The 21,291-nt window shown below is 36.9% G+C and overlaps 1 protein-coding gene across 1 annotated transcript in view; it reads right to left on the reverse strand.

The window, feature by feature from the left end:
- The window catches only part of LOC140496951 (solute carrier organic anion transporter family member 4C1-like), a 106,190-nt gene that overhangs the window by 12,986 nt on the left and 71,913 nt on the right, over positions 1–21,291 (reverse strand). Inside the window, exons 9-12 of the mRNA XM_072597372.1 lie at positions 20,102–20,255; positions 6,826–7,016; positions 4,602–4,666; positions 3,139–3,276 (exon numbers count right to left, since the gene is read on the reverse strand). Of these exons, the coding sequence (XP_072453473.1) occupies positions 3,139–3,276; positions 4,602–4,666; positions 6,826–7,016; positions 20,102–20,255 (548 nt within the window). The remainder of the gene's footprint in view (positions 1–3,138; positions 3,277–4,601; positions 4,667–6,825; positions 7,017–20,101; positions 20,256–21,291) is intronic.

Genomic DNA, 21,291 nt, shown 5'->3' on the forward strand with positions numbered 1-21,291 from the left:
AATAGGACTAAAATCAAGAATCACCTACCCAGCAAAACTAAGTATAAAACTTCAAGGGAAAATATGGTCATTCAATGAAATAGAGAACTTTCCAGCATTCTTGATGAAAAGATCAGAGCTGAATAGAAAATTTGACTTTTAAACACAAGAATCAAGAGAAGCATGAAAACATAAATAGAAAAGAGAAATCATAAGGGACTTACTAAAGCTGAACTGTTTACATTCCTACATGGAAAGATAATATTTATAACTCTTGAAACTTTTTTTCAGTATCTGGGTAGTTGATAGGATCACACACACACACACACAAAGACACACACAGCTCAGGGTGAGTTGAATAGGATGGGATCATATCTAAATAAATGAAATTAAGGGGTGAGAGAGGAATGTATTGGGAGGAGAAAAGGAGAAATGGAATGGGGCAAATTATCTCTCATAAAAGAGGCAAGCAAAAGACTCTTCAGTGGAGGGAAAAAGGGGGGAGGTGAAAGAGAAAACATGAAGTTTACTCTCATCACATTCAACTAAAGGAAGGAATAAAATGCACACTCATCTTGGTATGAAAACCTATCTTACAATACTGGAAAGTCAGGGAGAAGGGGATAAGCAGGGTGCAGGGGATGATGGAAGGAAGGGCAAATGGAGAAGGGAACAATTAGAAGTCAACACTCTTGGGGAAGGACAAGGTTAAAAGAGAGAACAGAAGAAATGAGGGAAAAGATAGGATGGAGGGAAATATAGTTAGTTTTACACAACACGACTATCATCCTTTGCAAAACTACACAGATATGGCCTATATTGAATTGCTTGCCTTCCCAACGGGCATGGGAGTAGAGGGAGGGAGGAAGTAAAGTTGGAACTCAAAGTTTTAGGAACACCTGTTGAGTATTGTTCTTGCATATAACTAGGAAATAAGAAATACAAGGGAAGGGGGTATAGAAATTTACAAAATTTACAAATTTACAAAAAGGACAAAAGAGAAGATGGGGATAAGGGAAGGGAGGGATGTTAGAAAGGAGGGCAGATTGGTGATAGGGATAATTAAAATGCTCGGCATTTTAGGGTGTGGGGAGGGGAGAAATGGGGAGAAAATTTGGAAGTCAAAATTTTGTGAAAATGAATGTTGAAAACTTAAATTAATTAATTAATTTATAAGTGTTTGAATAAGATTTTTCTTATAAAAATGTACAACTATAAATGGACCTTCAAAAGCCAATGGCTCTACCCACCAATTAGAGGAACAATGAGTGGTGATAAGGTACAGTACAAAAGACAGATGGAATCCTGCAGGATGTTGAGGTTTTCCCAATAATGAGCTTCCTGGGGCCTGGTGGAAAAGTCATCCCAAAATGATGTAGGCAGGTGCTGCAAGAGATTTCTGAAGGAGAGGAGGACAGAGGGAAAGGAGTAGGACATGTTTGGGCTTGAAATAGAGCTGAACATCACCCCAACACCTTCCTGATAGAGCCTCCAACCCTCAAACTACATAAATCAACTAGTAGCAACAGCAAGGCAACTCTCTGACTAACTGTTGATTCCTTGCCAGAGAACTGAGGACAAGAGGGGCAGGACACTAGAACCTCCCTTTAAGATTCTATAGGTTGAAAATGAAATAGGAAGACAGAATCAATGTGCTAGCCTACAAGGCAAGATGGGTTTGGCTTGTTGGAGATCAGTTTGTAATGTACAAACCCATATCCAACAGAAATACATTCTTCTAACAATAATACTCCACTTTCCCTCCTAAAGTAAATACCTTTCACTAATCAATGCCTTAGGACATAGTCAATTTCACCATCTATTCCTAAACCCACAATGGTGGAAATATAGGGAAAAAATAATATCCTTGTAAAATCAACCATTTTGTAATTGTATTCTAATTTTATCCCTGACTTGTACTCTAAATTATAATAATAAAATAGATTTTCTAACCATGGCAGGGAGGCAAAGAGATCGTGAACTGAGGAAATTGTGGATGGAAATAGAGGCAATTATTCTGATTTTCTTATTTTTAAAATTGCCACATGTAAATAATGTTACATTAAATTTTAAAAATTTTGTTCATTTTTATTTTTCTCCTCACAAAACCCAATTCATAGAATATGGGATGACAGGCGTCCATGAAACAAAACCATCAAACAAACATTGAACTAAAAGTTCTCTGAAGTTCCTTAAAGTCCCTATAGTCTTTGGATACATGACATTTATTCTTATCTATTCTTAATTAATGTTGCAAGCTCATCATTAACCAATGGCTGAGTCTGGCTTTTTATGGTCTTTTAAGGTTATCAATGTTCGATTTTAACTGCCAAATGTATCTTCTTCAGTCAGGGTACCTTGACAGTTTATAATGGTAATGGTTTGAGCTTTTGCCCAGCCCACAGCCTGAGTCACATGAAGCCCATAGTAGGAGAAGCTTGCCCAACAGGTATAGTAGGAAGGGCAGAGCTGAGAGAGAGTAACATGGAGCTGGGAAAGCAGGCAGAGAAGAGCAGCTGGTGTGAGTGAGGGAGTGATTTTACCTAAGGGAGCTTGTTCGTGGGGAGGCCAAATGGAGGGAAAGCTAGATGATGGCCATGCTCCCTGAAGTGATAATGTGTATAAATTTCTTTGTTACCATAATGGATTTGGCTTTCTGGTGTTTAAATAAATGTCTTGGTTTCATCTTTGAGGAAGAGTTTATATTTCGCAAATTTACCTTGGAAATACACATGCATATCCATAGTGGTTGCTATAGGTATCACATTAGTGCTACACAGATATATTACACAATCACATCCTGACCCTTTTCTGATATTTTAATCAAGGTGTTAAGGTTCATCAAATAAAATACTCCTTGTTTTTATACTCCTTTACACATTAAGATAGTCTTTAAATCTTCACAGGCAAGCATATATTTAATAGTATCTCTAGTACTTAGGAAGCAATACGTTCATCCTAGGTCTATTAAAATATACAATACAACTTTGGCGGTGATCAGTAACTGATGAGCATGTCTATATACTCTGAGATTTGTTTTATATTAAAAACCAATTGATGCTCTATTGTTACTATGAACAATATCACATTGGAAGTTGATAATCCATAATTGCCCCAAACAAACCAATTTACTTTATGTTCCAAGATAGCATTACTTACTTATTCCTACTAGCACGACGGCCATTCTGGCATTGTCATATATCCAGCAAGCTCCTCTAATTCCACATTGGTTAATGTCCCAAAGAGTACAAGAACTGTCTATTGCAAAGCCAAATACAATTGGTCCAGGAATTGTACCTATATGTGATTTAATTATACATAAAGAATGGATAGAACATAATTATTATTTTTCTGTTTGTATGTGTACACATAACATATTAATTACATGCAGTTTACACACAGTCCACCGACCACACATGTGTGTGTCCTCTCTGCCAATGTCATGAAACAACTAACCTTTGAGCAGCCTGCAGGGGGCACTAATGTCTCAATAGATGTTACGTATTTAATAATCTGAAGCTGGATTAGTGTCACCTAGGCAGTTTCATACATTTAGAGCTCTTCTTATAATGTCTCTAGCAAACTTTTAGTATTATTTTTCTCATTTTTTTCTTGTGCCCATCTTACATGTAGAGCCTTCTATATTTCAACTATATTCATTATGAACAGAGACAGAATAGGAATAAGATGTGTTGCATTGATGGAAGGGTGGGGAACCTGCTTCCTCAAGGCCATATGTGGCCTTCTAGGTCCTTGGGTCCAGCCTGTTGACTGAGCTCAAGTTTTACTGAACAAATGCTTTTATTAAAGTGGTTTGTTCTGTGAAGTTTGGATTCAATCAAAGGGCTGCACTTGAGGATCTAGAGGGCAACATGTGACCTCAAGGATGCAGCTTCCCCACCCCTGCAAGGAATTCTCATGTGAGGAAACTCCCTCTAGCAGTGGTTCAGTACTTGCTCGGTAACTTAAAGAGTTTTAGAGTTGTCCAGAACTCTGAGAGGATGAGTGACTCGCTCCAGATCACACAGCCAATAGGTATCACAGGCAGGACTTGAACCTAGTTCTTCTGGGCTTCAAAGCCAGTCAGTTATCAACTACATCACTGGTGACTCTCTAAAAAATATTAAAAATCAGCTCTCTTGTCCATACCCACAACTAAGATTCTCTTTTGTTCAGCCTAGATCTAGCTATCATTATACAAAGGAAAGAATTAGAAAAAGAAATGAAATAGCTCATTTGTTGCTCTTGAATAGTTAAAATTGCATGTAAATAGCTTTAAAATTTTATTTAAAGCTAATTTTTTTCATCATATTCAATTAATCCATAGATAGTTTTCTTATATTTCCTTTAACTGTATCACATAAAATTAGTATATTGTACACAGATGTGAACATTTCTCAAAATTGTTTTGCACTAGTTTCAGATTCATCAGTGGTAAAATTATTCTAATATTCTGACATATTATATCCTGAAAGATTACTAATTCTTGAATTTTAATGCAAAACTTTCAACTGTCCAAAATTATCTATTTTTACTACATAACTTATTTGGTTAATTTTTTCCTTAGTGTCTAACACAAGTAACATGTTAGTGGTCTTCCAAAGACTTAATAATATGCTTACCCAATAATCGGACCAAAACAAACTGTACACCAAGGGCTAGAGAGCGTTGGCAATCATTTACACACCTAAAATTAATGGTAAATAGTTATAAGAATATCTGTAAGTAATAATTATATGTTGCAAGCAGAAATAATTCTTTAACTTGAATTATCAGTTTTACTCATATGAACTACTTCATGTCAAATTGGATTTTTTTAAAAGACATGAAAATGAATAAAATAGTTGTGAATCAATTTCCATTTTTAAGTATCTGGACTAAAATAGATAAGAAATTAGTGCTTACTTGTTGATTCAGATTTTTAATAATTTACATTTATAGAACAAGTTTTTAGAAGAGCCTGCAGAAATATTGTCACATAAAAAAATACTGTCATATTTCATTTTTGTGGCCATTATTTCCACAAGACAACAGCATTGTCAGTTTCTTAAAAGTTATTGAGCTCATTAAAAAAGGAAAAATTGCAAACATGTTAACCATATTGTTTGTAAACTCCACCTAAGATAATATTGATTGTTTACTTTGAGTATTTTACCCTCCAAATTTTCTTCATTCTATAAACATTTTCAAATTTCATAAAGCTATCAATTATATCATTATTATATAACATGATTCAAAAGCCTCTAAATCTAAAAATTATCCAAAAAATCTAAATTAAATGAAAAGTTTCTAAAAAAAAAAAAAACTAAAGTACGGTTACTACACTCTGACAGGATAGAGTGAATTTTATAAATTGAGGGTTGAATGCTGTGTGATGATGGCAGAAAGAGCATCTGAAATGGCAGTGGGGAGCCAAATAGTCCTGGGTGTTGTGTGTTTATCCTTTGTTGCCAAAGAAGACCATGCCATCAGAGAAATAATGACATGACTTGCACTTGACTTTCTTTTGAGTGAGGGAGGGCTGTGCAGGTCACCAGCCTCATTTATCCTCCAGAGTCATCTGAATCCAGTGACCAGATATTCATCAGGATGACTGGAGATGACTCAGGATGAGGAAATTAGGGTTAAGTGACTTGCCCAAGGTCACACAGCTAGTGAGTTTCAGTTGTCTGAGGTGAGATTTGAACTCAGGTCCTCCTGCCTCCTGCACTGGTGCTTTATCCACTGTACCACCTACCTGCCCCTCCTGGGTGTTAAAATTTATGAGAAGTAATTATCTTTAGATAGAATGGCAAGAAATGTACTTAGGAGAAAGATAAATTTCAGTAATCACCAGAATATAAAAGAGATTTTAGATTCAAAAGGTAAAGGGGACCCTAAATGTCATTTACTTCACCTTTATCCCACCCCACCCCCCCACAACTCCTCTTTTTAGAGATGAGAAAAATGAGGCCAAGAGTGCCAGTGACTTGCCCAAGTACCTACAAAGTACTAAGTGAGAGAGCCAAGTTTCAAATCCTGGTATTTTGACTCAAAATCCAGTCATCTCTCTACTGCATCACAACAGAGTAAAGTCTCTGAGGGCACAATGGAAAGGGATAACGAAGGGGCAGTATTATACCCCAGATGGAATGCAAGATTCAGAGTCGGAGGGCCTGATTTTGAATACAGGATATGCCTTTCACACCTATGTGCCCCTGGGCAAATAATTTCATTTCATCCAGTTGTGCTTCAGTTTCTCTCTCTGTCAGGGGAGGGGGGGAACAGGTCTAGGTGACCTTCAAAAATCTCTTCTATCTTGGGATCTATGATTCTCTGTGGGTTTCTTGAGGGAAGAAATTGTTGTATTTTTGTCCTTGTGTTGCAAGTGGCTTAAATTGATGATGACTAGTAACCACCATAGATGGGATGGGAGATATACTGTAGAGGTGGCAGCATTAACCATTGCTAGTTCAGTGGCTTTTGCCTTCAAGGCTGTCATGACTCCTAAAAGCACCTAACCTTACCTCCACCAAAAGAACTGACACAGTATTGACTTTGCATGCTAAATAGCAGTTACTCAGGACTTGGCAGGAAAGCAAGCCAAGGCATGTGACAGCAACAGGAGGAAGGGATGCTAATTGGTGGGAGGAGAGAAGTGTGGAGCACTTAGTCATCCCATGCTTTTTCTGGTTCTGGGTGTTGTTGTAGTAGAGGTACAAAGGGGGCACCATTTTTCACCTTCCTTCTGATTTTAGCCAACAGACATTTACTTATTTCCTCACAAGTATATTTGACATTAAGATGGCGTCAACTTTCTGGAAAAACTTCACAGAGCATGGTATAGATGAAAAAAGAAATACATACCGAAGAATAGCTACTGTAACTGGAGTACCAGCCATAAAGGTAAAAATAACAGTAACGAAGAAAAAGCCAAGAAATACAGGCAAATTTGTACAGCGAGTTTCACACTTTCCAGCTTTGGCTTCAAAGCTCAGACTTTCTGCAGAAGACACCATTTGTTTTGTCCTTCCAGTACAGGAACAGTTGTTGTATGCCTGTGAATATTGTAAACAAAAATAGCTTTGCAAAACTTGAAAAGATAACCAAAAACGTATTTTTTAAAATATTTGCAACATTTAAAAAAATTATAGACCAGGTAACTTATAAACATGAAAAATTATCTTTATACCAAAACAATCACTCATGATTTAGAGAAGAAATGATAAGAATATTAAGATTGCATTAGAAAGGAAAATATACTAATTTTCAGAGAAAGAAAACGAAAAAGTGTGCAACTGTTTTAGGCTGATGAGTTTAATTTTTATTTCTGTGAAAATGCTAGAATATATCATTAAACTTGTGATAAAATGGACATCTAACAAAATAAATGGGGTTTACTAAAAGCATCAAAGCTTTGTCAACAATGTCATGTTTCTTTTCTTTTTTTGACTGGGTAGCAAAACTAGTAGGTCAGGAAGATGCATGAAGATAGTTCAGTAGTAGTGATGGTAGTAGTAGTAGGTGTTTAACATTTTAGTAGCTAAAGTTTTATGGTACTTACGTGACACACTATTCTTAATGCTTTACAACTACTACTTCATTTGATCTTTATAGTTACACTATTATTATCCCCATTTTACAGATGAGAAAACTAAGGCAAATGGAAAATAAGTGACTTGCCCAGGATCACACAGCTGGTAAGGCCACATTTGAAACCAGATCTTTTGACTCCAATCTGTTGCTCTATTCACTTTACCACCTGAATGACCAAACTAAAACTCAATTTATCTAAATTTTATCAAAGTATTTGATAAATGGTCTCATACTAATCCCATGAAAAATATGGGAGATACAAATTACAAGAAAATCCAAGATAGATTTGGAAATGACCAAATGGAGAATAGATTCAAAAAAATAGTGGAGCACCCCAAAGAATGTTGCTTGGCCCTCTGCTCTTTAACACTCTTATCAATGATGTAAACATATAGCATGCTGAGCAGATTTATAGAAAACATAAAACTAAGAGGGATAGATAATATGCTGGAGAAAAGAGGCAGGGCCCCAAAGATCTTGATGTGCTAGAAAATTGTACTTAATATAAGAAATTAAGTATGGAGAAATGTAATGTCTTACAATCAACCACCTGCCTATAAGCACACACACTCTTTAAAAAAAATTAGCTAATGATCACATATGAACTCCCATTAGCAATCATAATGTAGTTCCCTTTTTCAGCTAACCCCCTTAAGAAAACCATATATATTAAGTATCTCTATTTTTCTTACCCTCTTCCAAACTCTCTGCAATTCGGATTTCTATCTTACTATTCAAGTGAAATTGCTCTATCTAAAATTACCAGTGATTTCTTAATTGACAAATCTAATGACCTTTTCTCAATCCTTATCATTCTTGACCTTTTTACAAAATTTGATACTGCTGATCACATGTGAGAGAAAAACCAACAAAGCTAGAATTATAGCAACATGAAGACTACTGGAAAACTAAAAGTAAGAAACACTTGTATTTGTTCTTCGTTTTTGAAGAAGATCATGACATCAGAGAAATGATAACATGATTTGCACTTGACTTTGTTTGGAGTGAGGGTGGGCTGTGCAGGTCACCAGCTTCACTTTCTCCTCCTGAGCCACCTGGATCCAGTGACCAGATATTCATCAGGATGACTGGAGATGGCCCAGGATGCAATGGTAGAGCTTGACTCTTTTAGACCAAGGTTTATTCAGGTATTCACATAGAGTGAGGTAATACTCATTCAGTAAATAGGCCTCTTTAAGAAGTAGTCAGACAATGGCCTCTTTAATGAGAAAAGAAAAAAATAACTAAATCAAGCTGGGAGGAAAAGAGCAACAGTTACTATTGATAATCACCCTAAGCCAGGAGGGTCCAGTCATTAAGTAGAGCTTGGACAGGGACCTATTGTTGTCCAATCTATGGGCTTCAGAATGCACTGGGTCCAAGGTTTTGGGAAAGAGAAGGAAGAAAGGAAGGAGGGAAGGAAGGAAGGAATCTAGCCAGTAAACCCCAAGTTAACTGGACATCCTCTGGCCATTCAAAAGAGAAGGAAGGGGAGGGGGAGACAGAAAGGAGAAGGTGAGCTGAGTTCCCCAATTAGCTGAGGCTAATTCAGGCAGCTTGGTCTGCTCACAGGTTGTGTTCATCCTTCATTTTTGAAGACCATGACATCAGAGAAATGATGACATGACTTGCACTTGACTTTATTTTGAGTGAGAGAGGGTTGTGCAAGGTTACCAGCCTCACCTTCTCCTCCTCATCCCTACATATACCCTTCTGGGGAATGGCTTTCCTTTCAAAACTACAGAAAAAAGAACAGGAAAGAGAAATGCCTTAGGCATTTGTACACTGAGAGCCTGTTAAGGCACAAGCTCAGTTTTCACGAGAAAGGTCTCAGGTCAGGTAAAGGTGAGGGCTTCTTGAAACCACAGAGGTCTCATGAGGCCCCCCAGAGAACAGCTGGGAATTGAGGGAGTGAGACATGAGTTATCTTGTTTTCCACCTCTTCTCAGTGGAAACTTGCTGGGGAGAGCATCCCACCCTTGAGATTGGTCCATGGTCTGATCCCATCTTTTATTAATTGACTAAGGGGCTAAAAGCATGCACAGTCCACGAGCAAACTATGCAGCTGGGAGAGCTTAAATGGGGATAGGAAAGCCTAAGAGGGGGTTGTTTTTTCTTTTCTCCTCGGGAAGGAGAAGGGGGCTCCCACAGGGAGAACTCGCCCTGCATACTGACATGTAGCTTGTATCCGGAATAAAGCCTACACCTCTGCTTCTCTCTGGTGGTCTCTTCTCTCATATGTTTATCCGGCTGATCACCAAAGACCTGAGATAAGTAAGAGGACCCGGCAGCCCACGGCATTAGGCCAGACAAGAGCCTATATGAAGACAGTAGCTGTGTGAGTGTAGAGAAACGGACAAACGAGAGATGTCATAAAAGTATTAGGATTTGGTTTTTTTTTTAAGACAAGATTTAACAACATATTGTATAGGTGGGGCAAATGTGAGTCAAGAGATTAGGATGGAGATAAAGTTGCAAAGCTGGGTAACTAGAAAAATGGTACTGGCCTTGATAATAGAAAATTGGAAAGGGGAAGATTTGTGGGTACAGATCATGAGTTCTATTTATATATTTCATAATAAAATGAAAAAAGGAAATACATTTTGACCAATATTTATTTACTTAACTCAGGTATAAAGTTTTAACCTACCTATCACAACCTCATCACAGTCCCAATTCTTTTTAAACCTGAAAGATGTTATTAAAGTGAGGAAACATTTCAGGAAACTATAAAGAAGTACTGATTTCATGACTTTAAAGAATAGATTTTTATATTTGTTTTAAGTCAGACCAGCATTCCTTTAATAAAGACATTTTTTTACTCCTAATGTGTTTGCCCAACCACTCACTGGAACTGGCACTTATGTGATAAGATCTAGCCAAGTGTCTAAGTGGTTATAATCAGGCTGGATAATACTGAGAAATACTACATAATAATAAAATAAAATAACACTGAGAAAATTCTATTATTCTTTTTAAATGGAAAAAGTTGAGAGACACCAAATCCTTCTTTACAGTTCTCATAAAACAGAAGGTGATAGTGGTCACTCTCCAATTCACTATAACAAGCATAAACTTATTTTGCTGAGACAGATTCCACAGTAGAAATACTAGATGGAAAATTATAAGATTAAATCTCTCTTTATTAGACTGGCTGGATGTTCCAAAAGAAAAAAAATGCAAATTTAAGATTTCATTTTTAAAAAAACCACCCATTGATGAAAATAGCAATTCGCACATTTACACTGGCTAAACTAGCAATAATAAAATGAAAATATTATTAACGCTTCAAGTGTTGAGTATTTTTTTTCTTGCAGGTAGAGGTGTTTCTCTATTTAAATTAATGAATTACTAGTGCAATTTTATGCCATCTTGATTCTTTTCCTCTTTTCTATCTTATCCAATTCTTTCTTATTTCATTCAAAACTTGCTTTTCATGCAGAGAGGAAGCCTGGTATAGCAGTTAGATAGCTGTCTCAGAGCCAAAAGGACCTGGCCTCTGATACATACTGACTGTGCCATCCTGTGCAAGTCAAGTCAAGTCTCAGTACTCTGAGCAATTCCCTAAACTGAAGAGATGGTATGAACACAAAATACACAATACTTCTCAGTAGACTTGAGCCTGTAATCACTTAGCAACTTGACTAGATTTCATCACACTGGTGCCAGTGGTTGTAAGGGGGAGTTTCCTCACCTTTCCCTATACCTATGAAATCACAAGTCCACTCTCTAACTCTATCTTTATATGAAACCTATAATTAAATTCTCTCAAAACACTCCCTCTTATGTATACAACAACTCCTTTATAATCTGTATCTCAGAAAGTTGCCTGGGCCCCTGAGAACCTGGGACTTGCAAGTATCAGAGGCAGAATCAGAACCCACATCTCCTGACTCTGAAACTCACTGTGTTAAAATCAGTCAGAGTTATTAAATCCCTGTCCATTAGTAATAGATTGAACCTTTGCTTTCTTCTCTTTTGGAGTCCAGTGCCTGGCACAGAGAAGGCATTTAATAAATGTTGATTGATTGATAAATTGGGGGCAGGAAGTAAAGGAAGGGAGACTAGATATAAGAAGACTTTTATCTTATCAAGATAAAAACAAAAAATACTGGCATGGTTTTGAGGGTGAACCGATAACACACTGGGAATGACCTATGTCTGGTCTAACTGTAGAACAGTCTATTGAGATATGCGGGGGTTCGGTGGTGGCAAATCTAGAGAACACTTTGCCATTCCTTGTATACTCAGTTTCATAGGGACTTTTAAAATATAAGGTTGTACAGTTGAGAGATGATGATACATGCCAAGCATCTGCATCAGGTTGACATTTATTAGTCCTCCGCTACTTGTCTTTTCAACTACTTTTGATCCTGTCTCCACAAATTGCACTTTCCAGAATGCTTCCTCCTCACTCTACTTAACTGATACTCTTTCCTAGTTCTCCTCTTGTCTGTCTAATTACTCCTTTCCTTACCTAGTTTTACCTCAGCTCCTTACCTCTTATCCTCAGAAGCAGAGGAGAGACTGTATCAGTAAGCACCCAGACATACATCTTCCCTAATCAAACTCCTCTTGATAGGGAGGCCCATTAATGGATGGCGAAGATCTTTAATCACATTAACAATACAAATACATATACTGATTCTAGTTAAAGAAGCTCTTGCTTCTGTGCTTTACTCCTAGTGAAGACTCTTGGTTGACAAAGGCAAGATTCAGATTGTACGTTAGTCTCAGAGTCAGGAGATGTGGGTTCTGATTGTACTAATCTGATTGTACCAAAACAAAAACAGTAAAAGATCCTACTTCGCTTGCCAGCACAGAGCCTTTCCCTATTTTTTTAAGGCATATCATCAACTCCCAAATGTTCAAGTACCATCTGCTACTACAGGGCTTGCTGCTACTATACTGGCTTGATTAGGGAGTACAAATTCATCTAACCCACTATACCTACCAAGAATCAGACCAGATAACATTTCTATTCCAACAGTTCACCCAGGTCAATTTGCCATCTGACCTTTCACTGTATGCATACCCTTTTTTCCCCCTTCATATTTCCTGTTCTGGGAACAATAATCAGATCAACGCTACCATTGCTTCTGGAAAAGATGTGCCAGTCGGCAAACACATAAAATCAAACAAAAGGCCTAACCATTTCTTGCTTAAAAATCTCTACAGCCTACCTTTTACAGTCTCTTTATAGGCCTTTGTTGATCCTATCCTAAGGTGATAATCCCAAATTCTATGTTACTAAGCTTAATTTCAGACACATCTATAAATTTCTTAAGAACAGTAAAATTTTTTAACACAGTGAAAAAAATCGTTCTTAGGCTATCTTAATCACTTTATCACTTTAGGTAGTGTATCTTGTAAAGAGAAAGATCTGAGAAATGTCCTGCCCCTAGTTCTTTCATAAAAGATAATCAAATTGCCGTTGAGACTTCATTGGTCCAGAGAATTTGAAAAATTGACAAAGCTTTCTCATTATCTAAGTTCAAAAGCCTAGGCAAGGAGTCCAGGGTTCTTCAGATTTGAAACATGCTTCTGACCAGGTGCACCACTTTGACCACTGTGAAGGAAAAAGAGCTAAAGCAGAGGAGGTGCCATCTGAATCAATGTTATATTCTTGGCAATGTACTTTCCATGCTATTTTGAGTAAACCTACTGATAAATGTTAGATGGTCTAATTTTATTTCAAGTCTGAACTTGATCCAGCAAACCCAATGGATTTAAACCAGATCCAGAGCATTTAGCATTGGTTGGAAGAATGATCTCTTGTCGGCTTTGTGGTTCAAGTTAGGGAAGGGCAATGAGGATTAAATGGAAGCCTTGGTGATCAGATACTCTCACATCAAAGCTTTGCATTCAGTGGCTTCAGTGTTTCCAGACCAGGCAGATTTCTAGAATTAAGGGATATGGAAAAATATTTCAAAAGTTGACTTGCTAAGGATAGCAGGAAGGGTATAATGTGTGCAAATTCCTCTCTGTGGTTCATAGAACTTTGGGCAACATGGGAGACTTAGAGCAAAAGGGCTTAGTATTTTAAGATGATGAAGCAAATTCTAGGTAGTTGTTTGGTCCCCTCTACCCACTTACCCCACTGGACTACAGTAAGGGGTGGGGAGGGGCAGGAGGCGGGCCTAGCTGTGGAGTCAGTTGGCCAACAGAAGTTCAAGGGTTGGGCTGCTTCAAACCCCGACCTCCCTGGTGAGGGACCTCCCTCTGCTCATGTAAGTGGTACATGACTCCTGGGCCATGGGGGAAGTTGGAAGGGAGAGCATTTATGAAGTACCTACTGTATGCTAAGAGACTTCAGAGAGGCCCAAGAAAATTGTCTGATAACATGAATTGGTTTCAGAGTTCTGGATTCCTAGATTTGTTCAGATGTTGAAAAAGAACTTGCCAGTTCAACCTTCTTCAATAACAGCAAATCTTCTTCCAGGATATTTCTTATCAAAGGATTACATTGTGTCAAATTTAGCTTCTAAAGTTACACAAATCACAGGCCTTCTTAATCCAAATACTGTCCTTCATCCAAATAAGATTCCCAAGAAATTCATCATGAAGTACAAACATGGAGAAATCAATCTGGTGTCAGCCCTCCATCTGTTTGCACAAATGCAGCGTATACAACTTGACCTTAAGGAAACTGCACCAACAGGTAATGTGATAGGTCCTTATTTTGCCTTTTGTTCTGTGGTGGATGGTATTCAATATAAAACTAACCTGGGACAAAATAAAAAAAGAGTCTCAATCCAGTGTGGCCAAGCTTGCCCTGGATGAGCTTTTGCAGTTGGATGATCCTGAAGCAAGGAATGTAGAAACCTCAGCTCTCTATGCTTGGACATTTTTGGCCTCAATCCCCTAATGAAACCTCCTAGACAGACCTGCCAAAACGGCGATGTTTTCTCCTTCTTGAATGATTTCCTATGATGGCCCACATTGATCTGATTCTCCAAAATGGTGATGTCATGAGTTATAAGGAAAAATACGGGACAGTTAGAAATTGTGGAGCAGTAATCAGAAAGCATGGCCCCAAAAACCATGGGAAAAGTTTCAGTTAGCTGTAAAGTAGATCCAGCTGTTGTCCCACCAAAGACTTGCTGTAATAAATGAACACACACTTGTATTACTATTTTTTCATGTGTATGTAGATGTGTTTAAGGTTAATAAACTGTTAATAAATATAGTTAAAAAATAAAACAAGAGTTCATTGAGCTAGGTCTATAAATTTGATTTTTAAAAAAGATAATAATTCAATATAATTGGTGTTCCTTATGCTGCTATGTTCATCACACGTTGTGAACTGCTAATATATCACTTATAACATGGACCAGATTATTAATATCCAGGCCTTTATCCTTTCAAAGTCTGTGGTTTCCGATCTTCATTTTTCTCCATATGCAAGTGTCTTGGACTATATTCTTTCAGGGAACCACTATACTGTTTCTTATCTCTGGGTTTCATCTTTATGTTTTTGCTTTTGTTCTACCTGCACTAAATTCTTTCTCCAAGATTGACTTCTCCCAGTCACTAGGATAGGGGTATCTAGTAATGGCCCTGTAGTCATTTAAGTGATTGAAATATCTTAGGAAATCTTGAAGACTTTGCTATCAAGAGGTAGAATATGGAAGGAGCAAAATCTACTAAGGTCTCTAATAAGTTAAGCTAGTTTTTTTTTTTTTTGTCCCTTCCCATAAAAGTCAATGAAACTGTCTAAGAATTAATTGGTCCAAGGAACTAAAACTAAATAGTTTATACTAGCATAACCTCTGGTCACCTAAGGACAAAAGCCTAGCTCCACACCAGTAGGGAAGGAGGCACTCTACGATTCTCAAAAGAACAATTTCTTTAATTTGTTGGACACTCTGGATAGGTTGGTTGATTTTTGGCTGCTGGGACATATTGCACTTTAAGATACTGAAATATGAAAATGTGAAATGAAGTGAAAGAGAAGAGACAGAGAGAATCAGGAACTCAAAAATTGTTTTTTGGTAAAAATGAAACATTAAATATAGATACATGCTATATAAAAAAGGTAATGAAGTCTCTAAGGATTTAATTTGTCCCTAAATAAAATGGTATCTTTGTAGATAGATAAATAGACAAACAGATGCACACAGAGAGCTTATATATATATATATCTGTGGAAGCAGAAATTCTATTCCATTAATGCCTACTTCAAATATAAAAGATTTCATTGCTATTTATGAGTCTCTCAGGCTTTGACTATATGCTGGTGTACTTTAATACACTTTTATTCAGTTTTTCTCCAGATTTATATGTTGTTCCGTACTAAGGTTTGGAACTACGATTATCTCTCCTCCTGGGACTCTGTAACTAAACATAATAATGGACCATTAACTATTTTCCTATTCATGATTTCAAACTTTGTGGTACATGTCAAAAGCAGATAAGATAATTCATCATTCCAAACACCTGGACAGTTATCAGCATATGGCTTGAACATATTTTGCAAGGTACCATTAAATCTTTTGTATTAGGGTAAATAAGCTATGATTATGATACCCTTAACCATTTTAAACTTCAATAGGTACTCTATCTCCTATCAAGGGAAGATAATAATCCAAAAAGTATTACAAGCTAAATGCCAAAAAATTACATATGCACATGCGCACAAGCATGCAAAAGTCCTTAATTATTCTCTGGGTATTAACAAAGTTCATCAGGGGCTATTAATCCAGAGAATCTTGTAGAAAAGTCAGCTTCAGGGAGATTACATGTACTTTCCTTGCCACTGGATTTAAGAGAAGCACATTATATTTATTTAGATACATATCACCACTTTACAAAACCTTCCCTAATAAGAGAAAGGCAGAGACAGCAGAGGTAGCAGGGCTCAAGTTTGGTGACTTCTCTTCTCCACGCTTACATATCTTCAAAGACTTTTTAAAAATTGTCATTTGCCACATCGTCTCCAATGAGCACAAGTATAGCAATGACTATCATCTGATGATAACGCTGAAATAATCTACTCAAGAAAAGTCATTAATTCTAGACCAATCACAGCATGATTTTCAAAAGAGCAGTTTCTTTAATTTATTGGACATTCTGGACAAGTTGGTTGATATCTGGCTCTTGGAGAATATAAATGAAATGAGAACATATGAAAATTATCTCTGTCCACAGATAATAAGTTTTCTCCATAAAATGAAGAATTCAAGTATCTTTTAGATTTTCTGTATCAAAAGTCCAAATCAAAATAGCCTGTTCTTTCTTTGAGATGTATCCTCCCTTCTCTTTCTTTTCCTTTAAAAAAAAAAAATGTTTCCCCCAATACCCTAAGGATTTAAGAACAAAATCCTCTCTGCGTTGTAAAAGATTATAATTGCCTATCCCTGCTACTAAGCAGGCTGAAGTTGGTAGATCACTTGAACTGAAGCTGTCTGGCATGAATATTGTAAGCCTGCAGGGAGCCATGCTAAGGAGACACAAACTGCCCCATGTCAGAAACAGAACTGTTCAAAGCCAATTGCCAGTGAAAAATGGGATCAGGCCTGTGAGTAGCCACTGCCCTTCTAGCCTGGTTACAGTAGAGAAATCCAGTATCAAAATAAGAATAAATTACCAGCAATTTCAGTTGCTCAAGTTTTTACTTTTGTGTATTTGAGAGAAGTATCTCCTAGTTTCTACACTTCCCTCCTAACTTCTTAAACTTCTCTTCAAGACTCATCTTAGGTGCCACTTCCTCAATGAATGAATTTTTAAAAAAAATAAAATTAAAGTGCCATCTATGGGTCAGCATAGATGGTCAGCACAGCTCAGGCACTATGTTAAGCACTAGGAAAATAAATACAAAATCAAGACAATCTCTACTCTCCATGACCTTGACTCCTAGTGAGACAACACGAATATGATTGCATTGTCTACCCAGAGGGTTATATTGAAGTCCCAAAGATGGGGAGTGGAACCATAGGACATTTGACTAACGTCTCTTTTCTAAGCAAACTAGTGTTCATTTTCATTGCTATTCCTAGATATGAGAGTGGAAAGGGCTGGAGGGGCAGGAAGAGAACATGTGCACAGTAGTCTGGCATGAGAAGAGCTAGCTCAGAATATGGAGAACTCTCAACAAACACAGGAGCCTAGGGTCCCATTGCAGGAGCCACAAATACCAGATCACAGGTGTGTTTGTCCTTTGTTGTCAAAGAAGACCATGCCATCAGAGAAATGATGACATGACTTGCACCTGACTTTGTTTTTTGAGTGAGGGAGGGCTGTGCAGGTCACCAGTCTCACTTCTCCTCCAGAGCCATCTGAACCCAGTGACCAGATATTCATCAGGATGACTGGAGATGACCCAGGATGACGCAATTGGGGTTAAGTGACTTGCTCAAGGTCACACGGCTAGTAAGTGTCAAGTGTCTGAGGTGATATTTGAACTCAGGTCCTTCTGACTCCTGCACTGGTGCTCTATCCACTGCACCACCTAGCTGCCCCATCACATCACAGGTGAAGACTGGATCAAGAGGCCTGTCATAAAGGTGGCCAGAGAGGCATAAAATCTTCCCTATTTGGATGATACTTTGCTGAAAATTTTGCTGAAATTGTTCTCTTCCTTTGCTAAAAGCGTTCACTTCCTCCTCAAATTTTCCTGCAACGCTAGATTGATCTCTCCTTTGCCCCAATCAGATTACCTAATTATACATACCTGTGCACATGCTATCTCTAACTCCTAAACCCTGAATTTAAGTTCTTTGAGGGAAGGAGCTATTATCATAAGAGGCATTATGTCATCATACTAGACTTTGAATTAGTAAGACCTAGGCTCAAATCCTGACTTTCTGACATTTACTAACTCCATAACCATAAGCATGTCACTAAATATCCCCAATCATCGCTCAGTTCCTGCATCTGTGAAATACATAATAATCCTCAGAGTGCCTATCACACATGAAATAATGTGTGCAACACAGCCTAAAAACTATTCTCCCAATACCTACTCATACTGGCAGGTTAAGAATCTAGAGTGAAGTCATATCTCCTCTCAAGTTTACAGGGGTAGCCTTGATGGGTTTGGAATATCTTACTAAAGTTAAAACTTCCAAAGGTGTGCTTCCCCTCAGGATAAGTGGTTCAATGACACAAAGTCATTTCAATTCCATTCAATGAATAGTTGCTAAGCGCTATGATGCTAGGCATCATGAAAGATCAACTCTTTTTTTTTGTCTTCTTAGCCACTGCAAATTATGCCTATATGTTTCCATGAATTCTCCACAGAGGATCTACTTAATGTTTTGGAGGTCTTCTTTCAGGACATTTAACATTCCTAAGGTATCAGGGCAAAACTCAAGCCTTCCTCTCTCTTACTACACAGCAAATCACCTCTTTTTCCTATCATAACTTTAACATCACTCCCTATGCACAGGTCATCATTGAGGCCAAATGCCACGTACCTGATAACATCTGCTAACCATCTCATTACAACAACACACAAAATTTATACTATTTGCTTCAAACTACACTCACCATTTTAACAAGATTACATTGTGGATAGAAATAGAACTTGTTCCACCATTATCCCTAGTTATTTTTCCGCTGCCATTGTAAGAACATAACCATTAACTATCTTGCATTCCTATAGCTTGTTTGTTTGTTTTTTAAAGACTACACAGATTCAATGAATGAATCCCAAAATTTTATTCAAAATTAACCTTATTTCATTTCTTTAATTTCCCTGATGAACTGGTACTTTCAAGCATGTGAAAGTATGAAAGTACTTTTTTACAAAAAACATCTAACTTAAACTTTTCATTCCAGTAATTGGGATTTTTTAATACATTCAAGAGTCTTATGATATAATACAAGTTCCAAATTATTAAAGAATAAAAATTATTTAAATTTTGTTCTGAATTGTTTGATTGACAATGTTAAGAAAAGAATTTTGATGAAATTAAAAATAAAAAGCAAAGTCAGTTTTAAAGCCTCAAATCAATTATTTCAATCCATAAAAAAAATTATGGCATGATACAATGAAACTGAAAAGGCACTAAGTTTGATATTCTTGGAAATTCAAAGATAGTTTGCAAGAAACAGTACCTATTCTCAAAAAGAGGAAGATTAAATCTAGTTTGGAACATAAGGCAAATTTTGCACCTGTAAAATATTTAAATATCAACTTCAGACCAAAGAAAAACAGAAGGTAGTAAAATATAATAAGCAAAGGTTTCATTAGATAGAGAACAATTACTTTAGAAGCTTAAATTTTTGTTCTTTTTGTATCTGAAATGTTTATGTTTGCTGGTGATTTTTACACCCGTAACAAACTATTTCTTCAAGAAGCCTCTAAAATGTCCTAGGTCTTGATGGAGTGAGCACAGTATCATCTTCACTTTTAGGCTGGAATGGTCAGGGAAAGCTTTTTGAAAAGCAAGATATGAGCTGGGACCAAGATGAAAAGAATGTGAGTAGTAGAGAAGAAGAAGTAGAGAAGTATTTATTGATTCATGAAGTTAAAAAAAACTAACATGTTTGAAATGTTAGGTACTTTACCTAAACATCTCTTACTATATAATCATACAGTTACCTTTGGCTGGCTGTTGGGTACTGAATTTTTGCAGCCAGCAAGGCAGGGCGAAAAATACTGGACACCATCTCTTCCACAAACAGGATAATAAAATGAATCCAAGCAGTTGCAATTAACATTACAAGGGGCTGTCAAATTTCCCAGCTCTCCTGTCCTATAAGAAACAAATTAATGTAACCAAGAATCTATTTATAACAGCTAACAAACAGTTAAAAATTGTATCTTTCTAGCAATGGGTTATTTAACAATCGGTACTTAACAATCAGATCTACAGGACTTCAGGCTAAATAATGGATGAATTGGCATGAATCTTGGGAGCTCGGTGTTTATGTTTCCACTCCATTAATGATATTTTTTACATATAATGAAAAGCCTTAGATCACAGTGCTAGTCCGTACCTAAGCATTAGATGTGTCTATTAATAAAACAACAACACATCAATTGAGAGTCTTCTATGTGCGATGCATTGTTAGGCACAGGTGATATAAAGACAAATCTTTGCTGTAAAATAACCTGGGAGAAGCGGACAAAAAGCGTTTAACTTGATTTTAATATGTTTGACCAATGTATTTTCTTTTCTCATGGGCTAGTTTATTCTTGAAATCAAGAAACCAATAATTTGGGCTCATATAATTCATTATGTAAGCAGACGTGCTTAGAAATAATCTTTGATAAGAAGAATGGTGATGAAACAAAATGGGAATAGAAGGGAATTAGAAAATTAAAACTCCAACATAATTGTATTCAATTAATATAATTTACCATGTTGGTTTTAGAAATACTACTGGCCTTGAAGTCAAAGATCTAAATTCAACAGACAATTTCATCCCTCAGGCAAGTCATTTAACTTCTATGGAGACATTGCTTGCAACAGCTACTTTATTGGATTATTTTAAGAATGAGATAATTTACATAAAGCATCTGGTAATGGTAAAACTAAATAACATACAGATTTTTCTAAAAGTTGTGGCTGTCCATTTGCACAAGCTTTAGAAAGAAAAATAAAACATTTCCACAAAATTCATTAGCCAGGGTTACTAACCCATTTGAGATATTCAGAATGATATGATGAGAAGGTGAGCAATGAAGGTTAAAGGTATCAACCAATCAATATTTATAAAGTACCTACTATGTGCAAGGAGATAGAAGAACGTTATATACAGGGTTCATAAAGTAGCATACTTCGGATA

The sequence above is a fragment of the Notamacropus eugenii genome, chromosome 3 (assembly GCF_028372415.1).
Source record: "Notamacropus eugenii isolate mMacEug1 chromosome 3, mMacEug1.pri_v2, whole genome shotgun sequence".
Lineage (NCBI taxonomy): Eukaryota > Metazoa > Chordata > Mammalia > Diprotodontia > Macropodidae > Notamacropus > Notamacropus eugenii.